At 43.5% G+C, this 24,218-nt stretch overlaps 1 protein-coding gene across 1 annotated transcript; it reads left to right on the top strand.

The window, feature by feature from the left end:
• Nucleotides 1-18,469: 18,469 nt before the first annotated feature.
• LOC308324480 (uncharacterized protein) lies at nt 18,470-23,486 on the top strand. The gene is made up of 7 exons (XM_080776524.1): nt 18,470-18,511; nt 19,785-20,109; nt 20,204-20,350; nt 20,445-20,519; nt 20,889-21,020; nt 21,896-22,181; nt 22,396-23,486. Exons 2-7 carry the CDS (start codon nt 19,863-19,865, stop codon nt 22,403-22,405), a joined length of 897 nt encoding a protein of 298 aa, XP_080632650.1. The 5' UTR covers nt 18,470-18,511; nt 19,785-19,862; the 3' UTR covers nt 22,406-23,486.
• The last annotated feature ends 732 nt before the right edge of the window (nt 23,487-24,218 follow it).

Below are 24,218 nucleotides of genomic sequence, written 5' to 3'. Positions count from 1 at the left end.
TAAGACGACCGGATTAAGTTTGGTGAGCGTTAAGGGTTAGGTTAGGTGTGCTGTCCCGTGGGAGGTTAGGTTAGGGTGAGGGTTTGAGATGGTAACATCGGTAGACAACTTGACTGCGTGCTTGATTTGTGAGTTCTCTTGGCACAGTACCATGGGTGTGTACGCATAACAAAACCATGCTGCTTCTATGCAACGATTGGTATGTGGTGATGTGGTTGACACGAACTGTAGGAGGAGAAGATGAGTTCAGATATGTACCAGTGCCACTGTCTGCTATTTTGTTTAAAGCGGCATTACACCTCAAGCAGACTGTAATTATGGACATGCAAAACAGACATGCAAAACAAGTGATCAATGATATTACCAGAACACAAATGTATAAGCCTACAGTACTAATAGACTCTTGACGTGTCATATATTGTCTACTCTATTCCACTGTGCTACACATTTTACTTATCAAAACTTATTTTTGGGGAAAAGCTACAACACATTACGGCATGTTGTGACCTTGTAGATCAGCAATTGTCCTTTCTTCTTAGCCTATAATGACATGCCCAAAATCAGGATGTCAGGGTTAAAGTAGTTAGATATATAGTTACCCAACTAACTTACCCAGCAAGACTGGGAAGTTATCCACTGTATACTGGCAGGTGGCCGTCCTGAGACAGGCATTATATGTGGCATAATGCATGGTCCAAGTATATTCCATGTTTGGGATTTCAATAAATGGGTCTTATATACAGTAAGTACAGTTGCAGTCCGAAAAAGGGACCCTTAGCTGCAAAGGTGAATGGTGAATTATTGCAGATGGCCTTTCAGAGGACAGTGTTACTAGTCTTGGGGACATGAGGAGACAGGAAGTTCTACAGGCTAAACTAGTTTTGTTTGTCAACGTATAGCTTAAATAGTTGGTGTCAGTTCATTAAGGTGTGTACTCTAGGTTGATGAGACAACCATGCAATGGAAACATACCTGAGATTCAAAACAGATAATTAAGTACATGATGAGTGATTCATGTCACTGTCAGGATTTAAAGGAATGTTTCAATGTTCACTGTTTCACTGTGTTGTTGTGGAGCATTTGCTATAACAAAGTAGATAGACTAGACCCCATGCAGTAGTGTCATTGCTGTAACTTGGTATCTGTAATGTGTTCTGTTGCTGCAGGGTGAACTATACTGTATGGGTAGCATTATAGTATAATTGATGCCTTATTTGTTTAAGATACGTTGAGCAGCTTGAAATCAAGGAGCGTTTTCTGTGTTTTATTGATTGCTCAGCATCTCGTGGTGCAGCTGCTATAGTGGACGCTATAAACACAGGACTGGAGATGGATGGTTTAAAAAACATCACAATTGTTGCTCAGAGTTATGACGGTGCCTCCGTAATGTCGGGTCACGTTTCAGGCACACACACACACACACACACACACACACACACACACACACACACACACACACACACACACACAGCACTACGGGGTTTCATTAGTAGGCTACAGCAGGTAGTAGTGTGCTGCTGCTGTACTACCTAAATAACTATTTTTTTTAGGGGTTAGGGCATTGTAAAAACGCTAAAATAATAAAATACAGGTTAAAGAAATCGCTGGTCGCTCGCCAAGCTGTCGCACCCCCTGGCGTCTAGTTCAAGCTCCGCCTATGCCCCGTTCTCTCACTGAATGCCACTGCCCAGACACACAGCTGACATAAGTATAGTGATTAGCAGACACACAGCAGGAGCTCATCAATCAGGTAAGGGCTGTGGCACATCGAAAACCCAAGCGTGGGAAAAAATAAACAAATAGAATAAACAACAAACAAAATGAGTTGATTGGAATTTGTTTTAGTACAGAGCTCTAAAAACAGACATACAAATTAATAGACATCAAATATTCAGACATAGAGGGTAGAAGAATATACAAAAATATGAGAGGGACTAATACGTGAAAATAATGAAAAACTTGATACATAAATAAATAATTCATTGTTTTTACAAAGCAGCTTCACGCTGTAAAGTGTGAGTGAAAATAGGGTCAGCATTCAGGAGGCGAACAGCCTCGGGATAATAAGTGCTATTCCTAAAGCAGGAGGTATTGCACTTTAGAGACCGAAGTCTCTTACCTGAGGGCAGGGGTGCGAAAAGAGAGCTGGCAACTAATGAAGTGGAAACGTTGGCCATGCTGTGTTGTTTTTGTGACTGACTTGTGTCTTTGTCGCATGCAGTGATCTTTGTTTTATGGAGGAAATAAGAACAGAAAAATAACAGCAGCAACAGGTCACTGAACGCCAGTTTAGATAAGATGAATATGTTGTGAGAATACAGGTTGAAGTGCATTAATAATAAACACGTGTCAGGGATGTATTTAAACAGGTCAGATAATACTGGGTTATTGTGTATTAATGATCATATAGTGGGGTTGTATTTAAAGTAAAACTTTGCCTAAAACTATAAACCTTATTCCTAAACGTAACCTCTGTAAAACTATGCCTAAACCTAGCCTTAATCGTAACCTATAGTAAAACTATGTCTAAACCTAACCTTATCCCTAACCTTGACCTCTGTTAAAAGAATACAAGAACCACTGGGGGAGAGCGACCCGCTGAAATGGGGGCGAGTGTGTTTTGGGACGATCGAGCCTTCTGGTTACCCTTCCTCTCATCATGATTTTTATGTTGGGGACGAGGCTATAATGTCAAGCTTAACGTTCAAAAGCTTTTTCACTTTTCAACATTAATGTCAAATTCGTACTTGACACAAGTCAGTCAGTGACACTTTGTTTTATGGAGGAAATGAGAACAGAAAAATAACAGCAGCAACAGGTCACTGAACGCAAGATTAGATAAGATTAATAAGACGTTCAGATAATACTGGGTTAATGTGTGTTGATGATCATATAGTTGGTGATGTATTTAAACAGGCCAACAGAACAGAGACAGCAGCTCCAAACAACAGAGTCAAGAGCTTCAGAACCACTGCATCCAGATACGGAGCCACAATGCTGTCATGTGTGGCCTTGTTGTTACTAGGCTGTCTGTCGTGTGCAGAGGCAATACGGGGAGACGCCGTGGATGACCTTAGCTTCAATGAGCAGCTTGTTAACAAAGCAGAAAGGATCAGCCAAGAAACCTGCCAGCCTGACATCCATGCTGTGCTGAGAGAGATGACCGCCACCATGACAGAGCAGAGAATTGAGCTACGACACACCCAGCAGGAGCTACGACAAACCCAACAGGATCTGCGTGTGGCGTTGGAAAGACTCACGGAAAGTGACAGTCTGATTAAAGGTATTTATTTTGACTGGTATGTGTAACTAAATACATTGGCTATTGATATTTCAAAATGTGTTTTCAAACATGTGTTTTCCTATACATTCCCAGGTTCTCTTGAAACCATTGAAGCCAGGTCAAATGCCACAGAGCATGAGGTGCAGTTTCTACAGAAGCACAATGAAGGTAAGGCAGAAAAATATGCTTGTTATGTGTTGCGTACTAATGTCATGTGTGTGATCTCAATGAAATTAGGAATCATTTCGTTTTGTATTGTCCTTTTTTTTGGAAGGTCTGTTTAATCATGTTGATTCATTGTGATGTGTTGGATAAGAATGATCCAAAACGTATTAGCTGTTTATTTGAAAGTGATGTATTTAAACTGGCAAGACATTTTGAGAAGGCCTGGGACCTGAGGGTGAAAAAAAGCCCAGTAACAGCCAGTAAGAGATATAGGCCTAACCAATGGTTCTTTGTTTTTATGTATTCATGTATTTGTCATGGGGCAACCCGTGCCCTATATACAAAGATACATGAACCTGCCTTCTATAACATGCAAGGACTAATGTTTTAAACGTGTGTATGGAAAACTGTGTTCACTGATTGTTTGCTAATTGTCTCTCCTGCACTGCTGGTGGCATTGCCCTTGATTTAGGAAGGGGCCAAGTGCTAGGCAGGGGAGGGGTGTCTCCTTATGCTTTGAGTAATTGTCATTGAGTTTTCATTCTGATTTATACTTGTTTAATTGTAACACATTATTGAGAATGTTTAGGTTACTGTTTATTCAAGGTGGTTGGAAGTATTTATATTAGTGAAGTATTGGAGAAGAAATGTGCTAATTGAGTCTGTGCCCAGTGGTAGGATCCACTCCTATTTGAAGGAGGCTGCAGGGACAGGCTAGTTAGTTAGAAGTGGGCAATGACACAGGTAACAGCCATGAGGGACAGCTACAGGGCCTTGTGTGATCAGGGTACAGCCTGAAGAGAGCTCTTATCCAGTTGGGTTTTGTTCGTAGTGTTTGCTCATTTCATTTCTCAGTATTATTATTATTGTTATTTTCCTGGTTTCACACTGTTGAATCTGTACTGGACTTGGAGTTTAGGAAAATAAACGCCCTTAACTACAATTTCTGACTGTTCTTGGAGCCTTGGCCTTTCGGGCAAACTTCACCGTATTAATTTATTGATTTATTAATTCATATATTTATTCATTAATTTATTTTTAGTTTAGTCGAGTTGGTATGTTGTTATAATCAGCAATACCGGTATAAAAAATATATTTTTTTGAATCCTGCATGCAAGTATATTTGAGTCGTATAATCCCATGAGGGATGAGCCAATAGCCGAGGTGGCATGACACCTTAATGAATCAATCAATCATTCATTCATTCATTCATTCATTCATTCAATAATGTGCATGCATGTTCATTTATCCTGTTACATCTTGTGTGTTTTATTTACAGTCAGACGAGTGTCTTTCTCAGCCTCTCTGTTGGCCTCTGGAGACGCACACACAGGACCTTACAATGTTCACACTATCCTGACCTACAGACATGTCATCACTAATGTTGGTAATGGATATAATCCAGACACAGGTATGGTGAATCATGATGGATAAAATGATCAATGGAAACTAGGGATGTCCGTAGGAGGCACGGTGTGTCTGTAGTGCTGTCGCCTCACAGCTAGAAGGTCCTGGGTTTAGATTCCCGCTCGGGACGCTGTGGGTGCTGTGGGTGTGTTTTCTCCTCCGCATAATCAGAGCCAGGTGGGGTTGGCGAAAGGGCCTTTCTGTGTGGAGTTTGCATGTTCTCCCCGTGTCCCCTAGGGTAGGTACCCTCACAAAAAACATGCAGTAATCCTGGTCTCTATTCTAAACTGCCTCCCCCTGGCCACCCGGGGCGCCTGATGGAGGGGAAAGGAACTGGTCGGAATAACGTGTTCCTTCCACGCGCTACGTCCAACCAGGGAAACTCCCCCCCCCTGTCAGGTTAAAAGATGCGGCTTGGACTCCTCAGTCCTCATGCACTGAAGGAAGCATGAGGTCAGTCCGTTGCTCTCCCCAGGTCGGCAGAGGGAGTGTAGAGCCCAGGATTACATAATTGACACTGGTGAAATATATATTTTTATAGAACACATATCACAATAGTACAATATCCAAAATCACAGACAATATGCAGTCTGATGTCATGATATGGATATCGTAGTACTATAGCTATAACCTACCCAATACCGCCCCCATCTGGCAGCGTCAGGTTACTATAGCTAGGGATTTCCCGATCGCATCTTTTTTGCTCCCAATCCGTCATTTGAAAATTACCTGATTGGCCCCGATTTCTGATCACGTGATGAGATCGGGACAACCCCAATGTAAACGGTTAATATGTGACTACATTTGACTGAGGGACTGCCGTTGGATTTTTTGGAATTTTCGTTTTTTCATGTCATATAAAATCAGGGAATCATAGCTTCAAATTGACATTGGTTGTTCAGTTTGACCCACCAGTTTTGGAGATACAGTATGGCTTATAGAGTAATGTCTTGCAAAGAAACAGCGAGTTGAGAAAACTGGCTTGAAAGTATTCACTTCTGTGGATTCTAACATTGCACCTAGCTACATGTTTAAGAATTTATTTCATATTTACATGTCTTCTGTGGACTCTAACATTACACCTAGCTACATGTTTAAGCATTTATTTCATATCTACATGTCTTCTGTGGTCTCTAACATTACACCTAGCTACATGTTTAAGCATTTATTTAATATTTACATTTCAGCTCTGACAATTATTTCAGACATGCTCGTGAAGATTCTGCCTCTAACCCACAACTAATTTTGGGTAAAAAAATGTGTTTCTCCTCTGGTGAAAAGCTGGAGTTTGGGCGATGGCCGGCTCTCAGTCAATTCTGGTCACATATGCTTACAGTAGACTTGTAATGTTTTCCTTTTTTTTTCAATCAGTTTCATTCATGTGAATGTTACGTTGGAACTGATTATACTTTTCACTCTTGCTTTACCAGAAAGTGTTAAAGTGAAGTCTAACTCAAAGTATGTTTTCTATATATTAACACAGGATTCTTCACTGCCCCAGAGCGAGGTGTCTACCACTTCAGTTTCTTCGTCTTTGCTTCAGGATCATCATCAACTCAAACTGCAGCTGTCTTGGTTAAAAATGGCCAACATGTAGTTACTGCCTCGGAATTTCAAACGAGTGGCACTGCTAGTGCATCTAATGGAGCCTCACTGCTGCTGGAGCCAGGCGATGTAGTCTGTGTGAAAGTCTGGATCCACGCATGGATTCGTGACAATGAAAATCACCACAGTACGTTCAGCGGTCACATGCTGTTTACAGTGTGAGGAGGAAGAGAAATAAATTTTCGGGCAGCAGTGGATCAGGGGGGGTATAGCGGCCAGTTCGAACCCGGGCTCCCCCTGCAGTGTCAGTGTTGAAGTGTCCTTGAGCAGGACTCTGAACCCCTAATTTTGCTCCTGATGATGTGCATGCTTTTGCCTAAATTAATTGTAATGCACAATCTATGTAAATCTCTTTGGATAAAAGCCCTGTATACAGTAAATACACCATTTACAGTAATACCAATTAAAGTTCAACGTATTACATGCCAAGTTTGTATTTTCTTGATGGTGTGCGTGCTTTGACGCCACATTGAAATTAAACATTTCCATCTGATTGTTGATTGTTCATAAACATACTGGTAGCAATAACCTTTATTTTGTTCTTCTTTAAACTCATTCTGGGCGGGAACCCCTTTTGGTGTTTTAAGCATTATGTTTTACTTTAGCTATTGAAAAATAGCAGATCTACAAGATCAACATATTTTCAGATGGGGGGTCGGCGGCCAAATGCAGATGATTTTTGGGGCCCTTGACATGAAAATGTTTGAGAACGACTGATAAGATTTAGAAGGCAATTGTAGAATCGTTCTCAGGTATAAATGGTTCAAAAAGATGTGCTTTAATTCACATCAGGATGTATGATCATTAGAATCAGAGCAATACTAACCCAAATATGTCTCTCCAGTCAGAGTTGAATGAATGAGAGTTTGAATGAATCTAGAATCATGTGCAGGATGTAATTTGCATACATATGTGAGTGGACTATCATTTTTTTATTAATTTAATTTTAACAGAATAATCTTCTCTCTCACACAGTATGCCAGTGATCACCCTCTGCTGTGCCAATGTTGGCACCTGTGCCTAAGGTTGCCTGCAGGCCGCAACCACCCAAATTAATCATATTTGAACTGGGGAACCCCCAAAATAATCATATAATCATATTTGACCTGGGGACCCCCCCAAATTAATCATATTTGAACTTCAACTTTTATAAGAATAATGTGTCTAATATATGATATACTGTATATCTGAATAAATGTTTCAAGGAGGCTGAACCCTGTAACGATTTAGCTAACCCCATGCATGACTTTTTCCTGAAACCAAATTGTCCACTTGCACATCACACGCCATCTTAAAATACGATGCGTGGATCATCATGAAAGTTGTCCATGTTTATGTATATTGAAGGATCCCCATTAGAGACACATGACTGAGCCTCTAGTCTTCCTGGGGTCCTGAATAAAACAAATACAATACAAATGTACAACTAAAAATACAATAAAAAATAAACAAACTAAAAATAAATACAAATTCACAAATTCACAAATCACAGTTATGTATACTTGGCAAAATGGCAAGGTATCTCTTGATATTCTTTTTGAAAGTAATTTTGTTATGTATTGTAGATAAGATGTTTTTGGGCAGAGCATTCCACAGAGTTATTGACCTATACTGTATATACCAGTGTGTTTAAGACAGTTTGATTTTGGTGTTGTTTTTAAGGGACCAAGAAGTCACGCAGTGACTTTGGTCACTTCTTGTATTTGTGTTTCTTTTTCTTCTCCTTCTCCTTCTTCTCCTTCTTCCGCCAAAAATAGCTGTTCTGACTGAACCGTGCAGTCGCTTTTTACGAAACTCGGTAATCTGGTAGAGGGCCATGCCAAACGTTGACCATGTGAAGCCCATGACCATTGGCCAAATGGTGGCGCTATAGCACTGAAATTGCTAACTTTGAACGTGTATATCTCATGAACCGTTTGACCGTTGGCAATGACACTTTGATACACATATTTGTCTCCTCATGGCGAACAACTTTCGTATTCTGACTTTTGACCTCTGACCTTTAGATTACCCGCCATTTTGAATTATATGAAAACCATTTAAAATGTTTCTTCTCCCATGATCTTTGATCAAAATGCACAAAAACGTCTACACGTGAACTTTGGACTTATACGAACAAAAAATAGTAACAGATTTCTTTTAAGTGAAAAAATGAAGTTTTTATGAGCCAATGAAAGTTTCTGTTTTGTGAAACCTCTCATGCAACTAATACGTCTTCCAAATATGGTTGGCAGCTAATACCTATACTGCATGATGTTATTGTATAGAATGAGTCAACTGACAGTGTCTGCTTAGCTCAGTCGGTAGAGCTCTCACCTTTGGACCACAGGGTCACTGGTTCAAATCCGGGTAGCGACTACTCAGCCTGTGATTCTTATTTGTGCATATTGCTCTCTCTATATAATCTCTCTCTCTCTCTCTCTCTCCACCCCCCCTCTCTCTCTCTCTCTCTCTCTCTCTCTCTCTCTCTCTCTGTCTCTCTCTCTCTCTCTCTCTCTCTCTCTCTCTCTCTCTCTCTCTCTCTCTCTCGGACATGACATCACAATAATAGAGATACTAGTAACTGTAATAAGTGTAATAGTGTAATAATGTAATAGCAGTGTAATGGTGTAATAAGTAATAGTGTAATAGTAGTGCAATAGTGTAATACGTGTACTAGTGTAATAAGTGTAGTAGTGTAATAGTAGTGCAGTAGTGTAATAGTAGTGCAATAGTGTATTCTGTCTTCTCTCTCTCTCTCTCCACCCCTCCCTCTCTCTCTCTCTCTCTCTCCACCCCCCCCTCTCTCTCTCTCTCTCTCTCTCTCTTTCCACCCCCTCTCTCTCTCTCCCTCTCCTTGGTCCCGCCTTATCGCTGCTTGCAGCTATATTTATTATTTATTATTATGTTGCCAGAAGCTGCTCCTCTGGTGTTGTAACCATGTTCAGACGTCATTTTTAAAGATGGAGTGATTGTGGCACCCGTGGCACTAATTGTGGCACTTGTATTTTTTCGAACGCAGTGATTTGCGAATGCAGTGAGCACTTACTATGAGACCTAGCAGATCATGTCTGTCTGTGTGTGTGTCCGTGTGTCTGTGTGTCACGCTTTTGTGCCCATATATGGAGCTGCTTTGGGGACTCCTTATATGGTTATGGCTGAGTGATGGTGACATGACTGTGATGGCGTGGTCCAACTTGAGCCCATATATGGAGCTGCTTTGGGGACTCCTTATATAAATCTTAAAAAAAACCAAATATGTACGAGCTGCGTTCGCTTCCCGCGTTTGCGCTTCTTACTGGTATTTAGGGTTTTCTTCCTGGAGGCTGAACCCTTGACAGTCAAACGGGCCAATGAAATAAACTAATATAGTGACATCACACTATCAGCCCCTCCCCTAACCCCCCCCCCCCCTTTATCATACAACTACAGCTGGGTGCGGCTTCAGTTCAGTTGGATCACCACCCACCAGGCAAACCAGGCATACTTAATGAACTGGTGGGCGTGTCCACAAAAAAGCATGATTTTAACAAATGCTGTACACTTTTTGGAAAAAGTTCTTCCTCCTTATATTATAATAATACCTGATGATCATGTTTTAGGGTGGAAAAAAATCGTGGCACTCCATCTTTAACTGGTGAGCCAAGCTATACGGCTTACCAGTGGAAATAATGTTCCGCAGTAGCATTAGAAGACTCACTATACTAATTTCTTTCAACCATTAGCCATGCCATTCAACAAACAGTTTGGTCAGAAAGAGTATAATTACGTGTAAAACTGCTACCTGCTGCAGCCAGACCTCTAAGGCAGTGGTTCCCAAAGTGGGGTCCGGGAACCCCTATAGGGGTCCTTGAGAGAGTTCCAGGGGGTCCCAAGCTAAATGATGATAAGAGACCAAAAGGACTCTTATGGGTCTGTAACTCAGAGAGTGTACAAATGGAACCAAATGGACCTGTTTGGTCCATTTGGTTCCATTTGTACACTGATTGATTGATTGATTGAAATATGTATTAACAGTTTGCAGAATTACAGTACATTTCAAGCACAAACTCAATACAAAGACTGTTAACTGTGAGTGGACGACCCAATAAAGCATTACACTTGTTTACAAGAGGGTCCACCATGTTCAAATCATCAAAACATTTAGAGACGTACAAATAGATACTTCTATATAGCCAAAGAACAGAACAGGAATTCATCATAGCTGAGTCTCAGAGTTAAATTAACTTAGATTTTACAATATACATTGGGGTTCCAGAGATAGAAATGACATTAAATGGGAGTCCGTAGGCTAATTCAGGTCAAACCTGGGGGTCCTTGAAATGAAAATCGTTGAAAATCACTGCTAGAGCCGTACAAATCTTCTCTTATGGGGCTTCCTTGGCATATATTTTCAAATGGGGGTCCGTGGGCTCATGAGTGTCAATTCGGGGTCCTTGACATGAAAAAGTTTGGGAACCACTGCTCTAAGGTCTGCTATCTGAAACTGTAGGGCCCTATTTTCATCAGTGCTAAACCCCTTATACCCTAAACTACTTTGCTTTTTTGTTTTACTATTTTGAAAAACATTGATTGATTGAGTTGAGTTGAGTTTGCAGAATTACAGTACATTTCAAGCACAATACAAGAACTGTTAACTGTGGACAGCGCCATACACTTATAAAGCATTACACTTGTTTACAATAGAGTTCACCATTTTCAAATTTCAACAAGTTGTGAGCTTAATAATTGTAGATTGGCTATTTGAACTATTCGCAAATGTTTTTAAAAATAGTAGAAACGTCAAAGTTTAGGGATAAGCGGTTTAGCACTGACAAAAAGGGCCCTTGGACTCTTGTTCTTAGGAGTGTGTGTACTTCGTACTTAGCTTGTTGAAACAGAAAGATGGGCGATAGGTTGAAGACTTTTAGTGCAGTGGTTCCCAAAGTGGGGTCCGGGGACCCCCAGGTGTACAGAAAGTGTTACAATTATGTTTTTTATGCGGCCACGCCCACCAGTTCAGTATGCCTGGTTTGCCTGATGGGTGGTGAAAAAAAAAATCAAGATTATTTTTATTTTAATAAAATTACAATAATTGTGAGAAACAAATCTGAATTCTATTATGTTTTGTTTTACAATACATTCATTTTATAATAGTAGTCATCATGTCACATTATTTTATCGCCCCGCCTGCCCCCTGCACCCCCAGCCGAGCAGTCACAACCACCGTGTCCAGGCAGTTTGGACAGTTTGTCCAGGCCCTAGTATGTTCTCCCATTTAAAAACAGACCCTATGTTCCCTCAGCCCTATGTTCCCTCAATCCGATAAGTGCAAGTGTAATAAATGTAATAGTGTAATAAGTATATTAGTGTAATAGTGTAATAAGTATAATAGTGTAATAGTGTAATAATACAGACAGCATTTTTTTTCCAATGAAATTGCCATTATATGGTACTATTTCCCCCCAAAACAGCTCGTCTTTTTTTCTCCTCATCTTTTTTCTCGTCTCGTCCTTTTTTCTCGTCTCACCACGCATCAAGGAAGCAGGCACGACTGCAATTCATCTTAATGTCTTTTATCGGGTGCACGGTCTGCAAACAAGACAATACCAGCACTCACGGAACTGTCCTTAAAGGAACTTTATTGTTTCGATTTCCCAGAGTACAATTTTTCAGTTCCTTGTTCCTTGTATATATATATATATATTTTTTTTTACCTTCCTTGTCTGGTTAAATGTGGTAATGTGTAAAAAGGCTGAGTCAGACTTGTTGTTCACAGCGGTGACAGCGCACACCTGACAAAAGATATGAAATATTCAGAATGTACATGACCAAGACATCTCCCTTCAGGAACGGTATGGGTATTTGTGACATGGGGTACCTGAGCTAAAGGAAACCCATATTACTAAAGTATGGCTTTCCCGGTGCATTGTGCAGGAGGCCATCCAACTGGCTTATGCCAGTACAGGGTTTCAGCCTCCTGAAGGCCTTAGGACCCAGGATGCTGCCATGCTGCTGGTGGATGCTGCTGGTTGAATCTAAAGCAGCAGCATTATTTGTGAGAAAAACAAAATAGGTCAAAATGGGCATATTGTTTTACAGCCCAATAAATCGTCTTCCATTGGCCTTCATTGAGTTGATTGATTGACAGCTGACATGACAAGCCTCTGTTACGGGTTTCAGGGCTGCTGAGTACCTCATTAATAAAACTGAACCTGAATAAACAGGGATAAAGACGGAGCAATGAGTGTTGCTTTTCTTTCCAGAATGTAACTGAGGGGAACCGGAAGCTGCGCTCCTTATATTGGGAGCCCAGAGAACCTGGGCTAGAACAAACGTTCCGTCCTCACTGCATGTTACACTTTGCTAGTGCAATTAATTCACAGTATTAATTATTGTAAACCTTCATAAAACGAAATTATTAAATAATTAAACAGACTCTTAAAACACATTAAGTTGGGTCACACTCTCCTGGTGCTGCCACACCTTTGTTGATTTACTCAACATTGGGGCTATAATATTTGTCAGCCATAGAGCCTATAGTTCAATCACATCGGAAGTGGCTCGGGAGGCATCCTTTGGTTAGACATAAGGTTGTTGTGGGGTGCGTTAAGACGACCGGATTAAGGTTGGTGAGCGTTAAGGGTTAGGTTAGGTTTGCTGTCCCGTGGGAGGTTAGGTTAGGGTGAGGGTTTGAGATGGTAACATCGGTAGACAACTTGACTGCGTGTGCGTGCGTTTATCTTGATTTGTGAGTTCTCTTGGCACAGTACCATGGGTGTGTACGCATAACAAAACCATGCTGCTTCTATGCAACGATTGGTATGTGGTGATGTGGTTGACACGCACTGTAGGAGGAGAAGATGAGTTCAGATATGTACCAGTGCCACTGTCTGCTATTTTGTTTAAAGCGGCATTACACCTCAAGCAGACTGTAATGAAACCTGTATGAAACCTTTTAATTAATTGTCTGGTTTGGGTGTTATTTTGTTCATAAAGCGCATGCTATTCTTGTGTGATCCTCAACAAAGGATTTGATATATCCAGACTAACATTATTAGTATTGCCTTCACCACCAATAACCATGATAGTACAGCAGCTATCTATGCCACTATGCTGTCATGGTCTGTCGCTCTACAGACCATGTCTCCACATCAGCCACTCCCACTCTCCATTCCCCCTGTCAGTCCCTGTCACACACCTATTTTCAGCCCAACAGTGCCATGCCCCTTCCACACCTGAGAACACTTCTGCAATCACCCTGCTCCCTATAAAACTGGACTCATTACACAAACACACTGTCAGGACATACATTGTTGTTCCAGTGATCTCCCTTGGACTTCTGGTTGCTATGTTTGGTCTCCTAAAAGGTATCTTGGATTGCATATGCTTTGTGTGACTTCTGGTTTATGCAGTTATGCTTTGAAAGTATGCATTTTTGGACTTCTGTGTTTTTGCATTTTTGCTACTGAAGTTTTGCCTTTTTTGGAATTACATTTTTGCATTGACTATTTACTTTGGCTGTATGCTTCTCTGCTTTAATAAATACTTTAACTTAAGACTATTCTGCGTTTGGCTCTGCACTTGGGTTCAGTCCTTCACTGCGAACCGTGACAGTATGTCCTGACCACAATGAACCCAGCAGAGCTAAAACTTTTTCATAGAAAGGTGGCAGAATTAGAAAATGTGGTTTCTCGTCTCTTGGCCTCTCCACCTAAACTGCGTACTGAACTCCAAGTGGAGATATCAATACAGCAGCATTGGTTCAAGGAGAGACCATGGGTAAGCCATTTTGTCCCCCACCTGGATGTGGTGCGGGGGAGGCTTAAGGACTTTGAAGACGCCTCAATACCACATGTTTCTCAGCCAGCTCCCAACTCCATTAGGCTTGGAGTAGTGAGTCTGCAATCAGCCTGCCCTGTTCCAGACCAACAAAGGAACCAACCCGTGGACTTATTTTCATATTTTTGTAAACATGTGAAAATACCTGTGTACTCTGAGCCGGTTCAAGTCCAGGACCCATATGAGGGGTCGCGACTAGCCTTTTGTGTGGGGGACCGTGGGCCTGCTAGGGGAAGGCGTGGTCACCATGGCCCTCTACATCCCCAGCGGTCGTCACTGCCCTGCACTTCGCTGCCTGGTGTCCAGACCACCCTTCTGCCCAGCACTCCGCCGCCCAGCCTGCCTGGCTCTCCGCTGCCCGGCTCTCCGCCGCCCAGCCTGCCTGGCTCTTCGCTGCCCGGCTCTCCGCTGCCCAGCCTGCCCAGCGCTCCACCACCTCCTGTACCTGCAGTCCAGGCCCCAGAATCTGCAGCATCCTCCTCTCCTGGGTGTGCAGTATCCTCTGGGGTCCCGTCTGCAGCATCCTCCTCCTCGCCTGGGTGTGCAGCATCCTCCTCTCCTGGGTGTGCAGCATCCTCCTCCCCTGGGTGTGCAGCATCCTCCCCTGGGTGTGCAGCATCCTCTCCTGGGTGTGCAGCATCCTCTCCTGGGTGTGCAGCATCCTCTCCTGGGTGTGCAGCATCCTCTCCTGGGTGTGCAGCATCCTCTCCTGGGTGTGCAGCACCCTCTCCTGGGTGTGCAGCACCCTCCATGTCTCCTGGGTGTGCAGCATCCTCTCCTGGGTGTGCAGCACCCTCTCCTGGGTGTGCAGCACCCTCCATGTCTCCTCGGTGTGCAGCACCCTCCATGTCTCCTTGGTGTGCAGCTCTGCCTGCAGCACCTCCGGCCCCACCTCCTGAGCCTGCAGCTCCGCCTGCAGCCCTCCCTCCTGAGTCTGCAGCTATGGCTCCTGCAGCCCTGACACCGGCAGCTCTGGCTCCAGAGCCTGCAGCTCCTCCTGTGGGGTCGCCTCTGCCTGCAGCCTCTCCGGTGGCGTCGCCTCTGCCTGTGGCATCCCTGCCGTCGCCTCCAGCCTCTGCGGCATCCCTGGCGGCTCCTCCCAAGTTCTACATCTCGGCGCCGCCTCCTGGCCGACCTCCAGATCCGTCCTTCGCCTCGTCTCGGCCTCCTGGTCGTCCGCCCGACGACAACCTGACCTCCTCGTCTCGGCCTCCTGGTCGTCCGCCCGACGACAACCTGACCTCCTCGTCTCGGCCTCCTGGTCGTCCGCCCGACGACAACCTGACCTCCTCGTCTCGGCCTCCTGGTCGTCCGCCCGACGACAACCTGACCTCCTCGTCTCGGCCTCCTGGTCGTCCGCCCGACGACAACCTGACCTCCTCGTCTCGGCCTCCTGGTCGTCCGCCCGACGACAACCTGACCTCCTCGTCTCGGCCTCCTGGTCGTCCGCCCGACGACAACCTGACCTCGTCTCGGCCTCCTGGTCGTCCGCCCGACGACAACCTGACCTCGTCTCGGCCTCCTGGTCGTCCGCCCGACGACAACCTGACCTCGTCTCGGCCTCCTGGTCGTCCGCCCGACGACAACCTGACCTCGTCTCGGCCTCCTGGTCGTCCGCCCGACGACAACCTGACCTCGTCTCGGCCTCCTGGTCGTCCGCCCGACGACAACTTTACCTCGTCTCGGCCTCCTGGTCGTCCGCCCGACGACAACTTGACCTCGTCTCGGCCTCCTGGTCGTCCGCCCGACGACAACTTGACCTCGTCTCGGCCTCCTGGTCGTCCGCCCGACGACAACTTGACCGTCTCGTCCCAGCCCCCAGGCCGTCCACCTGACCCCTCGTCCCAGCATCCTGGCCGCCCACCTGACATCATCTGCTCAGCATCAGTTCCCTTCCACCAGACCCCCTCCACCCACCCTGCTCTGTGTTCCGGGCCAGCATGGTGGGACGTCTGGAAGCCGTCCCTTAAGGGGGAGGTACTGTCATGGTCTGTCGCTCTACAGACCATGTCTCCACATCAGCCACTCCCACTCTCCATTCCCCCTGTCAGTCCCTGTCACACACCTATTTTCAGCCCAACAGTGCCATGCCCCTTCCACACCTGAGAACACTTCTGCAATCACCCTGCTCCCTATAAAACTGGACTCATTACACAAACACACTGTCAGGACATACATTGTTGTTCCAGTGATCTCCCTTGGACTTCTGGTTGCTATGTTTGGTCTCCTAAAAGGTATCTTGGATTGCATATGCTTTGTGTGACTTCTGGTTTATGCAGTTATGCTTTGAAAGTATGCATTTTTGGACTTCTGTGTTTTTGCATTTTTGCTACTGAAGTTTTGCCTTTTTTGGAATTACATTTTTGCATTGACTATTTACTTTGGCTGTATGCTTCTCTGCTTTAATAAATACTTTAACTTAAGACTATTCTGCGTTTGGCTCTGCACTTGGGTTCAGTCCTTCACTGCGAACCGTGACATATGCCAGCTTGTGTTTTATTTTTGCCACGGACATGCAAAACAAGTGATCAATGATATTACCAGAACACAAATGTATAGCCTACAGTAATAGACTCTTGACGTGTCATATATTGTCTACTCTATTCCACTGTGCTACACATTTTACTTATCAAAACTTATTTTTGGGGAAAAGCTACAACACATTACGTTACGGCATGTTGTGACCTTGTAGATCAGCAATTGTCCTTTCTTCTTAGCCTATAATGACATGCCCAAAATCAGGATGTCAGGGTTAAAGTAGTTAGATATATAGTTACCCAACTAACTTACCCAGCAAGACTGGGAAGTTATCCACTGTATACTGGCAGGTGGCCGTCTTGAGACAGGCATTATATGTGGCATAATGCATGGTCCAAGTATATTCCATGTTTGGGATTTCAATAAATGGGTCTTATATACAGTAAGTACAGTTGCAGTCCGAAAAAGAGACCCTTAGCTGCAAAGGTGAATGGTTAATTATTGCAGATGGCCTTTCAGAGGACAGTGTTACTTGGGGACATGAGGAGACAGGAAGTTCTACAGGCTAAACTAGTTTTGTTTGTCAACGTATAGCTTAAATAGTTGGTGTCAGTTCATTAAGGTGTGTACTCTAGGTTGATGAGACAACCATGCAATGGAAACATACCTGAGATTCAAAACAGATAATTAAGTACATGATGAGTGATTCATGTCACTGTCAGGATTTAAAGGAATGTTTCACTGCACACACACACACACACACACACACACACACACACACACACACACACACACACACACACACACACACACACACACACACACACACACAGCACTACGGGGTTTCATTAGTAGGCTACAGCAGGTAGTAGTGTGCTGCTGCTGTACTACCTAAATAACTATTTTTTTAGGGGTTAGGGCATTGTAAAAACGCTAAAATAATAAAATACAGGTTAAAGAAATCGCTGGTCGCTCGCCAAGCTGTCGCACCCCCTGGCGTCTAGTTCAAGCTCCGCATATGCCCCGTTCTCTCACTGAATGCCACTGCCCAGACACACAGCTGACATAAGTATAGTGATTAGCAGACACACAGCAGGAGCTCATCAATCAGGTAAGGGCTGTGGCACATCGAAAACCCAAGCGTGGGAAAAAAACAAACAAAATGTATATTTTGGCTCCTACAATAATACTTTATTGCCATGTCAACAGAGTTGATTGGAATTTGTTTTAGTACAGAGCTCTAAAAACAGACATACAAATTAATATACATCAAATATTCAGACATAGAGGGTAGAAAAAGATACAAAAATATGAGAGGGACTAATACGTGAAAATAATGAAAAACTTGATACATAAATAAATAATTCATTGTTTTTACAAAGCAGCTTCACGCTGTAAAGTGTGAGTGAAAATAGGGTCAGCATTCAGGAGGCGATATTCCTAAAGCAGGGGCGGGGCCTAGGGGGTGGCACAGGGGGGAACTGGCCCCCCTTGTAATCTGATTGGCCACCCCGTGTGCCCCCCCATTTCCATTGGCTCTGATTGTCGTCAATCATCGTCTGCTAAACTTCGTTGCCAAATTTGCTTTTTGTAAGCGACTTCGTCATTCTGGGCTTGTGTTGTCTGTTACGTCGCTTGGGCTTGTTTTTTCATACCTGGTTGCTGGTTTCTCTCTCGAAATCTGGCAACACAAGCATTTCAGATATCAGACGAGACCGGCTATTTCAAAGTTTCTATCCCCGCAGCGTCGGAACCAGCTACTGTTTACGAGAGGTAAGATTGAACACTATATCTATACATTATTATGGATTGATTACATTGCAAGTATTTATTGAGTCATAACAATGTTTAGCAAACTAACGTTACTGTTCATGTGGTTCTATAATGTTGCCATGGTTAGCAGCATAGCATAGTATGGCTCAAACTCTGTGTTTACTAGTAGCATTAGCAGAGCCCAATTCAGCCTGACTCAGTGAAAACAAAACCAACGGAGCCAGAGTTACTGTTTAACGTTAATTTAGTTCGGTTTGCAAGTGTTGGCTTTAGATATGTGCGTGTGGGCAGTGGGCTAAGGCTTAGTTGATTAAACATTAAACGTAGAGGGAAGTATAATTGTATCCACATAAATTGAAATTTGGCATAATAGATGATGGCTTTCAGCAGGAGGTATTGCACTTTAGAGACCGAAGTCTCTTACCTGAGGGCAGGGGTGCGAAAAGAGAGCTGGCAACTAATGAAGTGGAAACGTTGGCCATGCTGTGTTGTTTTTGTGACTGACTTGTGTCTTTGTCGCATGCAGTGATCTTTGTTTTATGGAGGAAATAAGAACAGAAAAATAACAGCAGCAACGGGTCACTGAACGCCAGTTTAGATAAGATGAATATGTTGTGAGAATACAGGTTGAAGTGCATTAATACTAAACACGTGTCAGGGATGTATTTAAACAGGTCAGATAATACTGGGTTATTGTGTATTAATGATCATATAGTGGGGTTGTATTTAAAGTAAAACTTTGCCTAAAACTATAAACCTTATTCCTAAACGTAACCTCTGTAAAACTATGCCTAAACCTAGCCTTAATCGTAACCTATAGTAAAACTATGTCTAAACCTAACCTTATCCCTAACCTTGACCTCTGTTAAAATAATACAAGAACCACTGGGGGAGAGCGACCCGCTGAAATGGGGGCGAGTGTGTTTTGGGACGATCGAGCCTTCTGGTTACCATTCCTTTCATCATGATTTTTATGTTGGGGACGAGGCTATAATGTCAAGCTTAAAGTTCAAAAGCTTTTTCACTTTTCAACATTAATGTCACATTCGTACTTGACACAAGTCAGTCAGTGACACAACTTCACAAATGCATTGTTTTTGTGAATGACTTATGTGTCTTTGTCCCAGTGATCTTTGTTTTATGGAGGAAAAACAGAAAAATAACAGCAGCAACAGGTCACTGAACGCAATATTAGATAAGATTAATAAGACGTTCAGATAATACTGGGTTAATGTGTGTTGATGATCATATAGTTGGTGATGTATTTAAACAGGCCAACAGAACAGAGACAGCAGCTCCAAACAACAGAGTCAAGAGCTTCAGAACCACTGCATCCAGATACGGAGCCACAATGCTGTCATGTGTGGCCTTGTTGTTACTAGGCTGTCTGTCGTGTGCAGAGGCAATACGGGGAGACGCCGTGGATGACCTTAGCTTCAATGAGCAGCTTGTTAACAGAGCAGAAAGGATCAGCCAAGAAACCTGCCTGCCTGACATCCATGCTGTGCTGAGAGAGATGACCGCCACCATGACAGAGCAGAGAATCCAGCTGCAAGCCACCATGGACAGACTCAAGGACAGCGAAAGTCTGACCAAAGGTATTGATATATCCATGTTCATATGCATCGATTACATTAAATATATTTTTTTACATACTGTACGTGTTTTCTAACATCACTGTCCTGATGACAGCGCTGCAAGTTGACCTGCAACAGACACAGAAGGAGCAAAGTTCAACCCAGCAGGAGTTACGCCAAACACAGCAGGAGCTTCAACGAACCCAGCAAGAGGTTCGAGCTGCGATGGAGAGACTCACGGACAGCGACCGTCTGATTAAAGGTATTTCTACTGATCATATCACATTGTGTGTGTGACTTAAAAGTGTAAAAGTGTTTTCAAACATGACTGTTTTATCGTTGCATTTCATTCTCAGCTTCTGTTGAAACCATTGAAGCCAGATCAAATGCCACACAGCATGAGGTGAACATTCTGCAGAAGCACAATGAAGGTATGAGAAACACAAATGTACTTCTGTGTTCATGTATACTGTAGAGCTGATGATAATCTGCATGAATGATTATTTATCCTTTGGGTGACTGTGGCTCAGGAGGTAGAGCAGGTCGTCCGAGGCGGTTCGAATCCCGGCTCCTCCTCCTCCTCTCCTTGTGGGCGAGACACTGAACCTCTAGTGAGTCGGTCGGTGTGAGCTCGCCACCGTCGGTGTGGGAAGTGAGGACGCTGCAGGCGTAGACTGTTCGCCGCTTCACCTCCCGATGTATGAATGAATGGACCGTTGTAAAGAGCTTTGAGCACTTGGAAAAGCGCTATCAAAAGCGCAATTCATCATCCTGTTACATGTTGTGTGTTTCATTTACAGTCAGTCGAGTGTCTTTCTCTGCCTGTCTTTTGGCCTCTGGAAGTGGATACACGGGACCTTACAATGTTGACACTATCCTGACCTACAAACATGTCCTCACTAATGTTGGTAATGGATATAATCCAGACACAGGTATGATGATAAATGTCATGATGTCTTTATCATCATGATCATTTTAAGAGCTTCCGTTGCTCCAGACTGTATGGAAGCATTTGAACAGTAGAAGCTATAGTTCAAGCGAAATAGCTAATAGAATCTTGCGTGCCACACAGTCTGTGTTGTTGGTGTTGTTTCTCCGTGAATATTGTGTGTCCGAGTGAGACACAGAAACACAAAGCGGGGGGCACGGTGGCACAGTTGGTAGTGCTGTCGCCTCACAGCTAGAAGGTCCTGGGTTCGATTCCCGCTCGGGGTACTGTGGGTGCTGGCGGCGTGTTTCCTCCTCCGCGTCATCAGTGCCCGTACCCGAAGGCGGGGTTGGCGAAAGGGCCTTTCTGTGTGGAGTTTGCATGTTCTCCCCGTGTCCCCTAGGGTAGATACCCTCACAAAAACATGCAGTAATCCTGGTCTCTAAACTGCCTCCCCCTGGCCAGCCGGGGCGCCTGATGGAGGGGAAAGGAACTGGTTGGAATACGTGTTCCTTCCACGCGCTACGTCCAACCAGGGAAACTCCCCCCTGTCAGGTGTAAAGGAGCAACTTGGACACTCAGGCATGAAGGGAGCATGAGTTAAGTCCGTTGCTCTCCCCAGGTTGGCGGAGGGTGTGTAGAGCCCAGGATCACAGTAGATGATTGGCACAGGGGTGAAAAATGGGTTACAAAAATCGTGGGATAAAAAATATATATATAAAAAAAAACAAAAAAAAAACACAAAGCGTAGCCTACATCTATTTTTCGTTCGTTGAACGAAGGCAGTGAATTGTATAGTGAATTCTATAAATAATAATAATAGATATGTACACACTACACAAGGTGAAGGCCAAACTAAAAATGATTTTCTTAACACAGGATTCTTCGTTGCGCCCGTGAAAGGTGTCTACCAGTTCAACATCTTCATCTATGGTCATGGTGGCAAGTCAGCAAGTCATGCCAGTGCAGCTAAACTGTATAGAAACGGACAGCGGATACTTTCCGCCTGGGCACAGCAACCCACCGACACCGCTGCCGCGTCCAATGGAGCCTCACTGCTGCTGGAGGCCGGGGGTGTAGTCTACGTGAAACTCTGGGATAATAAAAGGATGTATGACGATGGAGCCAACTACAATACATTCAGTGGTCACCTGCTGTTTACAATGTGAGGAATACTTGTTAACATTATGCAGAGGTGGGAAAGGCATGCAAATGTTTCACTTAAGTAAGCATAAATACTGCAATTTAGAACTACATTTATATATTATATATATAAAGTATTGATCAGATGTTCTATATTATTGTCTTCTCAAAAAAATATTCTATTGGTTGATGAATACATTATATTGATAACCCAAGTTTCTGTGCCAAATCTACAGGCTACTGTAGGGCTGCTGTATCCCATGGCAGAGGTTGAACAACAAGGCCTTTATTTTAACTCTGTTCTTTGTTATGATGTTTGATAACTAGAAAAACAGTTCCCACAGAAACTGCTGAAACCCCACAATGTGTATGATGTGCAGTAGAAAATGTATTAAAGATGAAGAAAAGGTTTAAAAAAATTACAACAAAATGGACCATTGGCCCGGAGCCGTGATGATGGCAGAGGAAGTGGCAGAGGTTTGAATGTGTTGCTATAGCAACGCGTATATCTTTTCTACGTCCGAGAATAGCCATGGTAACGCCCGCCTGCCTCTGATTGGCCTACCGACACAGCCGGTGTCTCCGAGGTGGAAGATACACGCATGCTGCATAGTCTGCTGCATGCGCGAGGTTACTCCGTGGAGGGAAATAAATAAATAATACAAGTAGTCAAGTACGATATAATAATACAAGAGAATGACAGCTTGGCATGCGCGACAGTAACTTTTATTTTTGTAGAAGAGGCAAAAAAAGTAGTATTGTTTATGCAGTTGGCCTGTTTATTTGTATACATGCATGGGTAAACTTGAAACATTATTGTAGCCTACTTTAAAAAGGTCTCGTTTCCCTTTTTTAGTATAATATTATTAGTTTACTATAATTAGATTAATACACGATAATCAACACTAACACTTTCATTTAGAACACAGCCAAATCAAATTATAGTGATAGTACATAGGCCTACGTGTGCAATCAAATTATTCAATCAAAGCAAACGGCACAAACAATATTAGTTTGCCTCTTGTACAAAAATTAAAGTTACAAGTTACTGTCACGTGTTGCCATTCTCTTGTATTATTTCCCACCACGGAGTAGCCTTGCATCTCGGAGGACAGGCAAGACGGGCAGTGTCGGTAGGCCAATCAGAGGCAGGCGGGGCGTTACCATGTCTATGCTCGGACGTAGAATAGATACAGACAGACACTCTTGACAGATACAGGACGTTGCAGAGGTTTGAATGCGTTGCTTTAGCAACCACAGATACAGGAAGCGGCAGTGGTTTGAATGCGTTGCTATAGAGCGTCGCAGTCCCTCCCCCTTTCAGAACAACGAGTGGCCCAGGAAATGAATAGCAATGCATTTTGACCATAGGCATTTCTTAAATTATTAATTTAAAGACCTTTTAAGCGTCGTACGAAGCCAACTCTTGTCGTGACAAATCATGACAACACACACAATATTTTGGACCAAACAAATAATTAGAAAGTAGAAAAAACGGCAGGTTACAACACTTTTTTTGTTGTTTTTCTTTGTCAGCGGACTCATATAGGTGTGCTTACACAGTCTATGGCTTACACCCTATGTGAACCTATAAAGATCTGACATTTTTCTCATGCAAAAAACATGCAAAGAATTGTAAAAAGTAAATACATAAGTAACTGCATTAAGCTGGACATGTTGAAGTTTGGACTACATTCCTAACACAAAGTAGGAAGGAAGTGTGGAAGGAGTTAGATATCAATACATTTAAAAAAAAAAGTGCCTGCATTTCTACAGTACAGAACCAGTGTGTGTTGCTGGAGCATTTCTAGACTGTACAGAATAGTGTGTGTTGTTGAAGCATTTCTAGACTGTACAGCATAGTGTGTGTCATTTGATTTTGGATTCACTGCTACCTCGTGGGCCTTACGGTGTACCAAATAAATTAGGTATGCTTCCATACATGGAGGTCGTGTAACTGACATCCCAGGCCCCGTGTCCTTCAGAGTAGGAGTGTACCTGGACCACAGTGCAGGTACTCTGTCCTTCTACAGCGTGTCTGACAACACCATGGCGCTCC

This window comes from Protomyctophum bolini, assembly GCF_963924005.1.
Source record: "Protomyctophum bolini genome assembly, chromosome: 11".
Taxonomy (NCBI): Eukaryota; Metazoa; Chordata; class Actinopteri; order Myctophiformes; family Myctophidae; genus Protomyctophum; species Protomyctophum bolini.
The sequence above is the reverse complement of the archived record's forward strand: the minus strand, read 5'-3'. Positions and strand labels throughout refer to the sequence as shown.

What these genes read in the sequence shown, in the direction of transcription:
- LOC308324480 (XM_080776524.1), top strand. Translation starts at nt 19,863, where the DNA reads ATGCTGTCATGTGTGGCCTTGTTGTTACTAGGCTGTCTGTCGTGTGCA. An exon ending in CAGCGAAAGTCTGACCAAAG is followed by an intron (nt 20,110 to 20,203) that starts GTATTGATATAT and finishes TCCTGATGACAG; the next exon opens with CGCTGCAAGTTGACCTGCAA. An exon ending in TCTGCAGAAGCACAATGAAG is followed by an intron (nt 20,520 to 20,888) that starts GTATGAGAAACA and finishes TTTCATTTACAG; the next exon opens with TCAGTCGAGTGTCTTTCTCT.